We start from the raw sequence: 13,493 nt of genomic DNA, 5'->3' as shown, positions 1-13,493 counted from the left end.
ACTTGTTTAGCCATTACTCGAACAAAATGGTCACTTAAACAAGCAAAATGGCCATTGAAACAAGTGAAACTGATGATTAAATGAAAATGGTGTACTCTAAATGACCGTTTAGGTGAACAGTGACAAAAGCATATGAGATAAGGAAGATAAGAGTTAGACGCCATTGGAGATCCATTTGGAGGGAGCAAACAAGCAAAACACTAATTACAAATAACTAGCTTTTAGAGATTAATATAGAAGAAAAACAAAAAGAATCAAAGTACAAATAACATCATTAATTAGCTAATTAGACAATTAAGTATCTAATTAGGGAGTGTATTATGGGAGGTATGGGAAGGTTGGGGTGTCAGGCCCCTTAGCTCCTCCTTCCCTTTGCCACTAGTCACATCTAAGAATCTAACCAGTCGAGCCATACTTAGTTAACAAAGACATTGTGTGTGGTCGGAAGCCTTAAGACGACAGGTATGAAAATAGGCATGAAAGTGAGTCTCGATGAGTTTGATTGGAATGTATGGACAATATGGTGGTGTATCTCGATCATTCAAGTTCGAATTGTCTTTGACTCAATTTTGGTGTCTATTTTTAAATTTTTTAATGATAATGAAAGGTGGTTTTTGTACTAATGAGTTGGTTATAGTTTTTTAAAATCATTTGTGTTAGTTTTTTTTAAATAATTCATATATTGTAAATATGCATAGTCGTAGTCTGCTTTATCTGCTTTAATCTACTTTGAAGTATGCTAAAAGAGACATATTCCCTCCAGCCAAGTGAATGACCATTTTAGGTTCATATAAATAGTATGCGTATGTTATAAACTTTGGACACAAACAGATATTTATGTTAGGAATGCATGTTGTCTCGTAAAGTGTTTTTATAATGTATATTTTTTGTTTTATTATTTTAGTGTTTGGTTAAAAATAAGTACATCGTGGGGTATCCCCAGTGACTTCGTTAATCTCATGGATGATTCAAAAAAAAAGTCACTTCATTTGATAGATACTCCTCTATCAAAATAATAGTCTCACGTATTGAGAAGTCAAACTATTTTTAAGTTTAACTTAGTATATATTGAGATAAATAAAAAATAATCTTAACATTTACATCTTCTAATAAATTTATAATGAAAGTACATATTCCATAACAAATTCAAATATACTTATTACACATCGTATATATATTAGTATGTTTTATCTATATTTAGTCAAATTTAGCCAAAACAAATTGACTTGTCCACAAACGAGACGTTATTTGTTTTGAGACAGAGTGACTATTGTTGGCATGACAATTACTGGTACCTATCTGGGCATTGTCTTGCAACGACAGAGTGTTGCCATTTGTGCTGATGTTGATACTTATTTATTATAAGAAAAAAAATACTTTTTTTATTAAAAAAGTAACGCTAATAAGACAAGGTGACATTTCTGTTGTTGGGAGCCACGCTACATCCTCCGATCCAATCGGTTGACGAAAAAGATGCCTAGCCATGACAATTGACAATGTGCAATATGTCAAAATAGGTGTAGGGGCATAGGGAGAGTATATATGGCCCTATTTAGTTTCTAATTTTTTTCGTCTCATCACATCGAACTGGATGCATATATAGAACATTAAATATAAATAAGAAATAACTAATTATATAATTTATATGCAATTTATAAAACAAATCGTTTAAACCTAATTAGCTTAGAATTGAACATTAATTGTCAAATAAAATAAAAATATTATGGTAGTCAAATCTAAAAAGTTTTGCGAATAAGACCATAGTATATCATATAATGGAGAAAAAGCCAAAATAGGAGTAGGGGCGTAGGGCGATCGAGTATATATGCGATCGATGTCTAGGCACTGTCCAGCTGGAGGGAGGTCAATGCAAATACGCATCCCTTTCCTGCGTCGTCCATTCCATTTATGTTGTTCTCGGAGCCACACGCTATACGTGCTCCGATCGGCTCACAAAAAGGGGAAAAAAGGACCAGTAGCCACTAGCCATGTTCGTTGTTCGTTTTATATAGGAAGGACCACGTACGATACGTCGATACGACAACAAAATTTCCAATCCCCCAGTAGTGTGTAGAGGTACGCCAGTAGCACCGTACCAGAAGGAGGAGCATTCTTCCGGCCTGTTGCATGCTAAAAACGAAATATCTGCCGCTCTGACGAGGTGGTTGCGCCGCAGCCCTACACAGTGCGGTCGCCCGCGTGGACAGCGCAGGAGCGGCATCATATTCATATCGCGGGCGGCAGGCAGGCAAAGCTAGCTTCCCCGCAGGCTCGATCGGCGCAGCTTCCCGGCCCGCACATACAGGCCGGCTGCGCGCGCGACCAGCCCACCCGCGCTTCACATGGACGCCGCCAACTTGGCAGGCGGATCGACGGCACGGCGCCCGCAGCGCCAGACCGGGGCCGCGCCCGCGCAGGTGGTCGATCGCCGGGATAACGATCGAGAGACGGCGACGCCCGATGGGCGATAGATGGCGAGATCCAGGCGAAAGGCGCGCGGCTTTTCGCCAAATCATTGCCGCGCCCCACACCACAGCTAGCCATGCCATATATGCGTTCGCGTCGCCCCGGCCCGGCCCGATCGATCCGTCCCTGTCCGCTTTACTAGGCAGTCGGCAACAAGTTGGCCCGCGCGGATGGAGATCTTCGTCTTTTCCCCTCCTGTTTCGACGAACCACACGTAGTATGAGCTACCTAAGGCATATGACACCATCCATCTAGCTCCTCCCTGGTGGCGATGCATGATTGATCAAGAACCTTCGCCATATATCGATGGACGACGGCCGCGCGCCCCGCCGGCCCTTAGAGCACATGCTCTTAGCGCATAGACTATTAAATTTACATTAAGAAATGTACATGCATACATATTAATATAGATTTGCATTAAGATATATATTATACACCTATATATCTCGATACGAATTCATGCAACAATCTATATGCTGAGAGTATATGCGCACATTTTACTTTCTCTATAGCATACATGTATAGAGCAAGCAGGGTCAGTCCATTTGCATGCGCTCGTCAACAACTTTTGCGCTCTAGAGCTAGCCTAGACCCTTCGTCGACTAATAGAAGAAGAATATGCACTCAATGTATAAAGTGAAAAATTATGGCAAACACACGATAGATGGCGGCAAACGTTATAAAGCTTAAAGGTATGTACCAACAGGGCGCACATGAACATGTACAAAAAGACTGGCTATGAGAGCCCCGGCCCCGTACTAAAAATTGGAAAGATTGGGTATGCATGATTCTCTATGAATCTGTCAACAACGCAAGACCAGAGGAAGACGAATATTAGACTGATTCCTACCCATACCCATACGTAAGAACAAGGACTATTCGACATCTTTGCCGTCACCATGCAACTAATTTTACGATTGCTACATATGGCCACTTATTTATTCTTGCTAGTCTCTTGATAAAAACGTAGTGCTTTTATGTTAGGAAGGGCAGAACCGACTGTATTACACTAACACCCTCACTAGTGTGCCATGTTCGTGGCACATCGTTGTAACTTTTACTATTTCTCGATCTTAATATAAAGATGTGCAAACCTTTTAAATATTCGAGAAAGAACGTGGTACTCCCTCAATTTCAACTAATAGGCCGTTTTGGCTTTCCTAGATACACAATTTTTATTATGTATTTAGACATTTCGTATATCTATGTGCATAACGAGAGTTATGTAGCTAAAAAATCTAAAATAACTTATAATTTGTGACAAAGGGTGGTACTAATTAAATAACATATATTGGTAGCGTATGCACCGGAGAACCTTCAAATGAGTTCCTCAACGTCTGATGTGTATTTTTTTTATCATCAATTTCTATTGTTGACCCAATGCCATTGGAGACACTGTCAAAAAATTATGATTTTTTAGTTATTCGTCACCGGTTTCATCGTCCGATTGGTATACACAGTTGCTGGTCAGGCTCCCGACAAACCACATGGTTTCTATGTTCATATTTAGGGTGTCAACTAAGCAGAAAAGATGACATGACACTGCAATTAAAGAAGAAAGAGGAGAAAAATGGTTTCTTAATAAGAAATCATGTCTACACAAGAACCAAGATATGAAGAGATGTGATAGGTTTTTTTAAAGGGTTAGTAATAGGGGAGGCCTCTACCTATATTCTTGTGTATATATAAGGAAAAAATATGTGCAGAAAAATTAGATATGATACAAAGATGAGTGAGAGAGAAAATTGCACCGGCGCCGGCGGCTTTTTCTCGCGTTAGTCCGCTGTCAGGCCGTGCCACCCACGTGACGGAGATTCCGCCGCGCAGCGAGCGACCTCCACTGCACATCTATCTAGAGCTAGAGTATCATACTGTACTGTACCGCCGCGCGCCGTCGTCACAAACATGCAGCATGATGCATGTATGGACGACATGACTGACGGCAAAGTATTGTAAAATCTGGCCGACCAGCAGAGAGCAGCAGCAGCCGCCAGAGCTATATATATGGTCTTCACTGCTGTCGGGATCAAAATAAATGTCCGTCGTCTCTAACGGCATTTCGATCACTAGCTTTTGAGAATGATCGAAGAATCATCAGATCGATCAGATTAAAAAAAAAAGGAGCGAGGCGGATATGATCGTCGATCGTGGCTGCAGATTGGGCTAGAGTACGTATATATCATCGACCACGACCAGACACACCGTAGAACGGTCTACGTCGATCATCAGATAGCGCGACGTAACGGAACGCAACTCTCGAGCTAGTGAAGGCGGCGGCCGGCCCGGGAACAAATAATAGCAGTAAAAGGTACGGCTAGTAGCTGCATGCAATGCAATACCGTATAGTATAGATAGTATGCCGCTCACCGTGTATAAATAGCTGCTGTGTGCACCAGAATCCCATGAACATCCCATATTCCACCTACAGTGCTATCATATCTACTCTAGCTAGCTAAGCTAGTAGTCTACACTATACTATAGCACTGCAGCACACACGCACAGTTATATATATATATAGCCATAGTCTATTGCTTGCTCGCTGCTAGGATATATAGAGGTGAGCTAGCTAGCTAGCAGAATCAAGCTGTGTGAAGTGAACAATGGAGGATGACAAGAAGGAGGGCAAGTACCGCGGCGTGCGGAAGCGGCCGTGGGGAAAGTTCGCCGCGGAGATCCGGGACCCGGAGCGCGGCGGCTCCCGCGTCTGGCTCGGCACCTTCGACACCGCCGAGGAGGCCGCCAGGGCCTACGACCGCGCCGCATTCGCCATGAAGGGAGCCACGGCCGTGCTCAACTTCCCAGCAGGGGCTGCCGGCGGCCGAGAGACCGGCGGCGGCGGCGGCTCCTCGTCCACGTCGGCTCCGGCGGCCATGGGTGGTGGCGCCAGCAGGGGGAGGGCGCCCCGGCCTGTTCCTGACTCGGAGAAGTTGGAGCTGGAGTGCCTCGACGACAGGGTCTTGGAGGAGATGCTCGCCGAGGACAAGTACAACAAAAACTACTGATCATCGTACGTGATCAATGATGATGATGATACGGCAACGTACTCCTACATGGTAGCCACCGCTACACGCTGCTCTTCGATCGAGCTGCTTCCAGTAAAAGCAGGAAACAACAATTATATATTTAGTTATATACTACTCAATACCGAAAGATTAAGATTTAAGAATACCACCACCCTCTCCTGTTCATCTCGGTGCCTGTGCCCTGGAGCATGGACATATATACGGAGTACCTACTACCGGGCCATGACTTGCATGCATGAACACATACGTGTACACCCTAAACAGCTTACGTACACGTCATTGTTCCAGCAAGCTAGACCATTGCAGCGTGTGCTCGAATGTCGTCACCACGAAGACCGAAGTATAGACCATGGTGCATGCATGCGGTTCAGCGCTTACACATGCATATACAGCTGTATACAATGCTACTGCATTTACATAAATCTATATAAGATTATGCATATTTACTTAGCCATTTTCTCTCGAAAATGAATGAAATATATGTGCATATGATCATACACCTAAAAAATGTTGTTTCTTAAAACAATAGTCCAATCGTCCTCTCATTGGTGAAAAATATCATGTTCTTGAAAAAGATCTGGTTTCATGGGAACTATATATATGTAGCTGAATGTTTGTGGAAGTCTCAAGAATTGATTTTTGTGACATCTGGTTGTTGTGCATGAAAAGAGAACTGATGATGTATGGACCTACTTCTAAAAATGATGAGGAGAGAAAATGACATTGGGAATATTCTTATTCTAAGATCTAATTAGGTTTTTAATTTCTCCTTCACGCAATAAATATTTTGTTATGTATATAGTTATATATATATTTATCTATGTGCTGTGCCCGAGTAAGTGTCCTGGAAAAAAATTTGGGGTGCAGCCTCCCTATGTTGGCGTCTCCGTACAGGCCCACTCATGGAAGCCGCGTGTCTCAAGAAATTCATCACACGGCCAGGCATGGTGCGGCTCCTCCGACAGCTCAGCCGTGGTGTGACTCCTCAAGATTATTCTAAAAATGGACAACTGAAAACTCCATCTCTTATACCGTTTAAATCATTAGAGCTAATCGATCGGACACACAGTTGGTCACTGTGTAGTGTTTTTTGAACTAACCATTAATGAGTGTTTAAGCAAACGAGTAGCAGGCTCAGAGCATTGCTCACAAACTTTCAACTTGTCACCATAAGTTCTTTGGAAAATAATGCTTGTTTTCTCTCTTTCGTACAGCGTACGTTGTGTTCTTTTCTCATCGTTGAGGATATATATATATATATATATATATATATATATATATATATATATATATATATATATATATATATATATATATATATATATATATAGCAAGGAATATAGAACATCAGACTTGCACACGGCATATATACGTACATCGGGTCAAAATAGAATCGAGAAGCATTGTGGATTCTGAAGTCACTGCATTCTTAACTAGTCTATTTCATTTTTCAAGTTATGCCCAACGTACGCCATCTATGAGAATTATCTTCAATTTTGTGCAGGCTTTTTAAGATAAGAATTTCATGAGGCCAGAACAAGTTAGAGAGATTTAATAACATTTAGATAAACAATGTATAAACTTTTGGGACGGATTTTTCCCTCCTGTCCCCGTCCACCGACAAATGCATGGCAAAGTGTTCTTGTACCACAAAGATCCCCTAGCTAGCCTTTTCACTCGACATGTCCACTAGCAATCCATAGTCAAGGCTGATGGGACCAATGCTGATTCTCCACTGCGGAAACCCCACCCCTGCGCGACCTTCCTGGGCAACGAAAAGAGAGCGCCCACGTAAGCATCCTTCCCCCAACGCCAAGAGGTATCTGCCAAACCTGGGCACACCGCCACGCCCACGCAGCGGCGGCACACGCCACACCCCCTCGCGGCCCACCTCCCTGGTCGACTTCTACGTACCCCCGCTGGGCGTGTATTTTTCATTCAAAAATAAATAACTGACGCCTGAAAACCACAGGATACCACCGCTGCCATTTCACGCAGGACTAAAAATTCCAGGCGCAATCACATCACGAGCATCAGCTAATTGCCCACAAAACGGAAGGCGAAACAGTAAAGAAAAATAAGTGTACTTTGTTTCTGGCAATACAATGTTCTCAACGCTCAACGCTACTAGAAACAGACAACTGAGCCGGCTGAGCTGCGAATCAAACTACCATCGACTGTCCTTGTGGAGTTACAACAGAGTACGATGACAGCCATAATCAAGAACCAAGATGTCCACGTTTCGTACAAGGATTGTCTATTACCGACTGATGGCGTGAGCTCGGAAGCACTTCACAGCCTCGCGATAACAGCTTCGACCTCGGCAGGGGTGTAGAGGTGGTACTTGGGGGCAACCTTGGCTATATCGACGTTGTTTGGGGTCACCTGTTTAGAACGGGGAAATAAGATCACATATTGATGAATGGTTCGACAGAGCTTTGTATGGAGTGGTCTGTCATGACCTACCTTCTCTTCCATAACCTGCTTCAGGATAGAAAGGGCTATCGTCTCTGCCTCCTCGAGGGTCAATTCCTGCATTAAGAAGTCAGCAAGGCATTATTCTATATTTTCTTTCATAGGGATAAGAGTCAACTTCATTTTTTTCCGGATCTGCTCTCAAATATTGCAGTTACGCATATACATGTTTTTTACAGGACATAAAGGGTGCCATTATCATCCCATTTTACATCCTTGTGGAATAGTGAAGCAAAATCTTGCAATGATGTAGCATAATAAAAGAATTGTAAGCAGCACTGCAACTGAGGTAACGCTCTTGGACACTTCTTAACCAGATTGAGTTTATAAACACTTATCTGAGCTTTGATGTAACTAGGGTTCACAGTTAGCATATCTCTTTGGAATTGTACAATTACTAGTTGATTAGTTTAGCATTTATCTTGTGTCATACCTTGTTGTACTGCTCCTGCAAGGAGCTATCAGCTCCCTCAGAGCCTGATCCAATTGCCTTTGCGTTGCATTGCCAAAAGGTACCAGATGGGTCAGTGTAGTACCTGCAGCACACAAAAGGCAAACCGTGAACTCTTAGAAGTACATCGGCTGTGTATTTGATCATGACAAGGATTTGTCCAACATCAGATAAATGATGACATGATTGCAGAATGAGCAGTACATAAAAAGGGCCCAATCTATAACTTCTAAGTGCCTGATCTCCACACAATATTCCATTAAGTAAACTACAAGCATCTGCCAGCATGTACACATGACACCCAATAAAATCATGTCTGAGAGTTGGCTAAACTTCCAGTGGTAAACAAAGAAATTCCCCCGCAACAAATTGGAAGCAGGGAAAGAGTTACTTTTCTACTTAGAGTAAATTGCACGGCCGGTCCTTAAAGTATTATGTGGTTTTCATCTAGGTCCCCAAACTATGAAATCGCTCGTCTGACTCTCTAATGTATTTAGGTGATCTCATCTAGGTCCCCAAACTACGAAATCGTACGTCTGACTCCCTAATGTATTTAAGTGATCTCATATAGGTCCAAAATACACATAAGGAGGGTTAGAAAGCTAACATGATCATCCACATGGATATGATTTAAGCACATGATCCCTGATTTAAGTCCACGGGTGCAGCCGCTGGCTCGGCCCTGCTCACCATCACAGCGCCCACGGCATACGATCTGGTCATGTAGACGGCAATGGCGGCTGGTCACACGAGTGAGCGTAACACCGGATAACCGCAAACCAAGCCCCTCTTCTCCCATATCTACCTTACCCCGCTCGGTAGTGTAACCGGCCGCCATTGCTGCCTATATGACTAGGTCGTATGCTGCAGGCGCTGTGATGGTGAGCAGGGACGAGCCAGCGGCCGCACATGTGGGCTTAAATCAGGGGTCATGTGCTTAAATCATATCAATGTGGATGACCATGTCAGTTTCTAACCCTCCTTATGTATATTTTGGACCTATATGAGATTACTTAAATACATTAGGGAGACGTGCGATTTCGTAGTTTGGGGACCTAGATGAGATCACTTAAATACATTAGGGAGTTAGACGTGTGATTTCGTAGTTTGGGGACCTAGATGAAAACTACGTAATACTTTAAGGACCGGCCGTGTAATTTATTCTTCTACTTAATACAAATATGTACCAAATCATGAAATATGAAGCATGAGCACAAAAAAAAACCCACAGAAAATTACTACTGAGGATCAAAGTTGACCTTTCTATACAGAGTATACACCTTAGGGTATCCATAGCGTTCAAGGCCTTAAGGGATCCACCTAACATAAGGTCTCACCCTGCTATGCATAAAGACCCTGTGTCTAAGAGTGGATACCACACAAGAAATAAAAAAAAATCTACCGCACACAAAGGAGGACGAGCATGGAGTTGCTGGGGCAGTTGGGTGATCATGGGAGAGAGAAGAGAATCTAGGGAAAATTCGTGTTTTACTCCCTGAGGTCAGGTCTTTGGGCTAAGACCGGTCCTCAGGCTTTTGCAGCTAGGGTCGACTATAAGACCAGCCTTGTAGCGTATGAGGTCGACTCTAGGAAGCTTACGACCCCTGAATTCACAAACTATGGATGTATGCATGTTATAAGTGAAGACCTTGCAGAATGAAAAGATAGCTCAACTATAAAGGCATGATTGGAAAATTCTTGGCTGCAGGTTCCATGGATTTCTGTTTTATCATATTTTTACTGGAATTCTACTTTTCATGGGAGCTGAACAAACCTTAAGTCTACACTCTAGAGTAAACTCTATAGCAAAGAGACATCGACCACTTCATTCAAAATAGTGTTTACCATGCCAATCCAGAAAGAGCCAGCAAAAAGCAATAAGAATGCATGATAGTACAATGATTGTACTGGAGTACAGCCCACTTTAGCATGACAGTCTAAAAAAGGGCAGCATGATAGAATCAATTACAATGCATGATAGTACAATCATTCTATACATAAGAAAAAAAGTAAAACAACACACAAGGAAAAAAATTGATTCTAAAGCCAGCAGTTGAAGAAAACCCAGTTCAGTTAGCTAAATGGATCAATACTTACAGGCTAGGTCCATTCTCATCATGTCCAGCAATTAGGAGAGAGACTCCAAATGGCCGTGACTGCACAAATAGATAAGTATATAAGGAGTCCAACTCCATACAATAAATGAAGTGATTACCACTCTAAAACACTCATCTATGAGTTATTTTGATGGAAACATAAACTACAGGACACTGGGTGTATAAATGCTGCAAAGATAACTAGTGGGTTGGCAACATCAAAATATAGTTGGTAAATTTTTTTGACCTTTTGTAACTGAACTAAAGTAACCATGGGTCAATCTTCATCATTAGACCCCCTTGTGGTAATATAATGCTCATAGATGTAGAGGCAATGCAAGCAGTATAGGTCTCGACTAACTATTCATCATCGTTTGTAAAGTTTGGTAGTATCTGTTATCTCTTCTCAAAGTACTCATTATGGGAGTACTAGCACTAACTAGAACCCCTAAATGATCTGCTAGGTTCTGTTTCCTCCACAGTAAAGAAAAAATGAAATAAAATAAGCAGGTAACCATCAAACCACATTTAGAATGCAGCAAAACCAAGATTTATGTATAAACCCCTTCAAGAGGCGGAAATGAGGTAGTCTGCATCTAATTAGTCTTGTTTCTTTCGTCCTGGAGGTGGTATAATAATAATGAGGCTCACCATTGACTCTTCGTCACCTTCACCAAAGCGCAGAGCTAAGTCACAGATAGCTTGTGTCGAAGATTCTACGGTCATTGGCTCCCCGTACGAGAATCTATGATTCTGATTGTCAAGATGGCAAGTCAGATTAAGGGATCAAGCTTTATAACAAGTATAAATATGTATATAACCCAAGAAAGTACCTGAGTTTCAACACGAGCATGCTCAACTAGTGTTCTAGCATCAGCAATAAGTCCACTCATGGCACAGCCTATGTGCTCATCAATTTCCATGATTTTTTCCACACTGCTTGGTTCCTATGACATCACAGAGCAAAGAAACATTGAATTCAATGACTAACAAGTTAAACATGAAACAGAATATAACATGAAAACCAGAGGCTAAGTGGAGCTGCTATATCCTCTGATAAAACTACTACTGTTATCAAGCCACAAAATTGCATGAAGACAAGAGTTTAAAGCACTAAGATTCCATCAGCTGGATGACAATATATTGCGGACAAAATTGCATAGAATACAGGGCTGAACCAACAAGGTAACGACTGTGTGAAAGAGGAGCTCCCTAAAAATAAACCTTGTATAAGAAGTCATGAGAATTCAATGATAGACCAAATAAGAGGATAATCATACAAACATAAGTTTGGCCAGCAAGCAATGTTCTCAATTTAATATCCTGATGTTCGTAGCCGTATGAGTATGATTAAGCACTATGACCAGTTAAGAAGAAGAAAAGGTGACTCAGTACCAGCAGTGGCGAGGTCACACGTTTCTCAACAGCGAGGACAACACCATCCTTTGTCTTCAACCCGATCGCAGTGGATCCCAACTGTAATAGCAAAAGAAACAGCAACATAAGCATCACTTCGTCACAAATACCCACATAAACCCGGTGACTAAAAATCTTGGCATTTTAGTCCAGGTGTTTGTTCTTGAGCTATTCTCTACTTAATGCCAATGACACAACAATCTGGCTGTCAAGGAAAAAAACATGGCATCTCAGCTGAAATTGACACAGTAGTCAACTAACAAGACACAGAACCACAAAACCTTTTTACACAAATAGCAAACCTCAATTAGTAAGAACGAGTGAGATACTCCAGACTTCATCATCATCATATAACACCCTCAATTCATAAACCCCAGCAATTCTGTTAGTCCTAAGAAACCCACCTACACCCTTTCAGGTTTGCACTCACACAACTGCCAACCCCCAAAGCTAGCCTCGTCCTCCTAAAAACAAATCAACTGCTGATGACACACAGCAAGTCCGAGCATCTTGGCACCCTCACTGCTCAGATTCGATGCAGCACCTCCCCGTCCAGCTACGACCACTCGACCAGTGTTCACCTTAACAGCGTTTAAACAGTAAACCATGGACATCTATTCAGTTTAGGCCATAAATGGCCCATGTAAACAGTCTTGCCATATAAGAAATATTCTCTCTGTCCCAAAAATACTTGACATTCTAGGATATTTCAGACAGATTAAGAGAGTGAAATGACTGCCGATGCCCCTATTTAGGGGGTTGTTCAATTTTTCAAGCGCTGCAGAGGGTTGATTTAATGTCCATGGGCCTCACTGGCTATCTACGTGCTACAGTAACATGTTTTATTAGAGTGTCAAGTTTTGGGACAGAGGTACTATCAACTAACAACTATGTCCATCATTTGTCATGTGAGAACTTTTTATGTCATTTGTCATGTGGGAACTACCTATAATTCTCTAGTTGCTAGAATACTTAATTTTACTGACACTCGCTAAACAATGGGTGAGATACTGTGTAGCGTTTAGACTAACACTGGCTACGACCCCAAACAGAGACGCAAGAGAAATCTCACCTTGATGGCCTCGATGGCGTACTCGACCTGGAACAGCCGCCCCTCCGGCGAGAAGGTGTTCACCCCGCGGTCGTACTCCGTCCTGCAAGAACCCCCCCCCCCCCCAGAGAAATCTCAGCCGCATCATACACCAGACGCGCCGCCGGCTAACGAATCGGAGGGTAGGGTTTAGAGAAGCGAAAAAAACAGAACATCAGAGGGATCGGGTACCTCGTGAGAAACATCGTGTCGGCGACGGCGGCGGATGCGGGATGGAGCAAGAACTCGGCGTCGGCGCCTCCCCTTACCCTCACCCTCTCTCTCTCCTCGCTTCCCTCTCGCAGCCTCTCCCCACTTTTGATGGCTTCTGTTCTGAGCTTCTTGCGAACGAAGTTGAAAGAGAGCCGAGATGATGGCGAGATGTTAACGGAGACGGCGCGTCGTGAAACTTACAGACGGGTCCCACGTGCCAGGCAGATGGTCCCAGCCACGCGGAGGAATTGGGCCCTGACACA

At 42.7% G+C, this 13,493-nt stretch overlaps 2 protein-coding genes across 2 annotated transcripts; one reads left to right on the top strand and one right to left on the bottom strand.

Annotated features, from left to right (window-relative positions):
• On the top strand, positions 4,895-6,040 carry LOC8085472 (ethylene-responsive transcription factor ERF096). Its single transcript, XM_021452048.1, has one exon. It carries the CDS (start codon positions 5,067-5,069, stop codon positions 5,466-5,468), a length of 402 nt encoding a protein of 133 aa, XP_021307723.1. The 5' UTR covers positions 4,895-5,066; the 3' UTR covers positions 5,469-6,040.
• Positions 7,497-13,394, bottom strand: LOC8080549 (proteasome subunit alpha type-5). The gene is made up of 9 exons (XM_002465801.2): positions 13,210-13,394; positions 13,000-13,081; positions 11,907-11,987; positions 11,345-11,458; positions 11,163-11,264; positions 10,513-10,571; positions 8,398-8,500; positions 7,956-8,021; positions 7,497-7,874 (listed from the first exon to the last, which is right to left on the bottom strand). The coding sequence occupies exons 1-9, from the start codon at positions 13,221-13,223 to the stop codon at positions 7,782-7,784; spliced, it is 714 nt and encodes a 237-aa protein (XP_002465846.1). The 5' UTR covers positions 13,224-13,394; the 3' UTR covers positions 7,497-7,781.

The sequence above is a fragment of the Sorghum bicolor genome, chromosome 1 (assembly GCF_000003195.3).
Source record: "Sorghum bicolor cultivar BTx623 chromosome 1, Sorghum_bicolor_NCBIv3, whole genome shotgun sequence".
Taxonomy (NCBI): domain Eukaryota; kingdom Viridiplantae; phylum Streptophyta; class Magnoliopsida; order Poales; family Poaceae; genus Sorghum; species Sorghum bicolor.
This window is presented reverse-complemented; position numbering and strand designations above follow the sequence as displayed.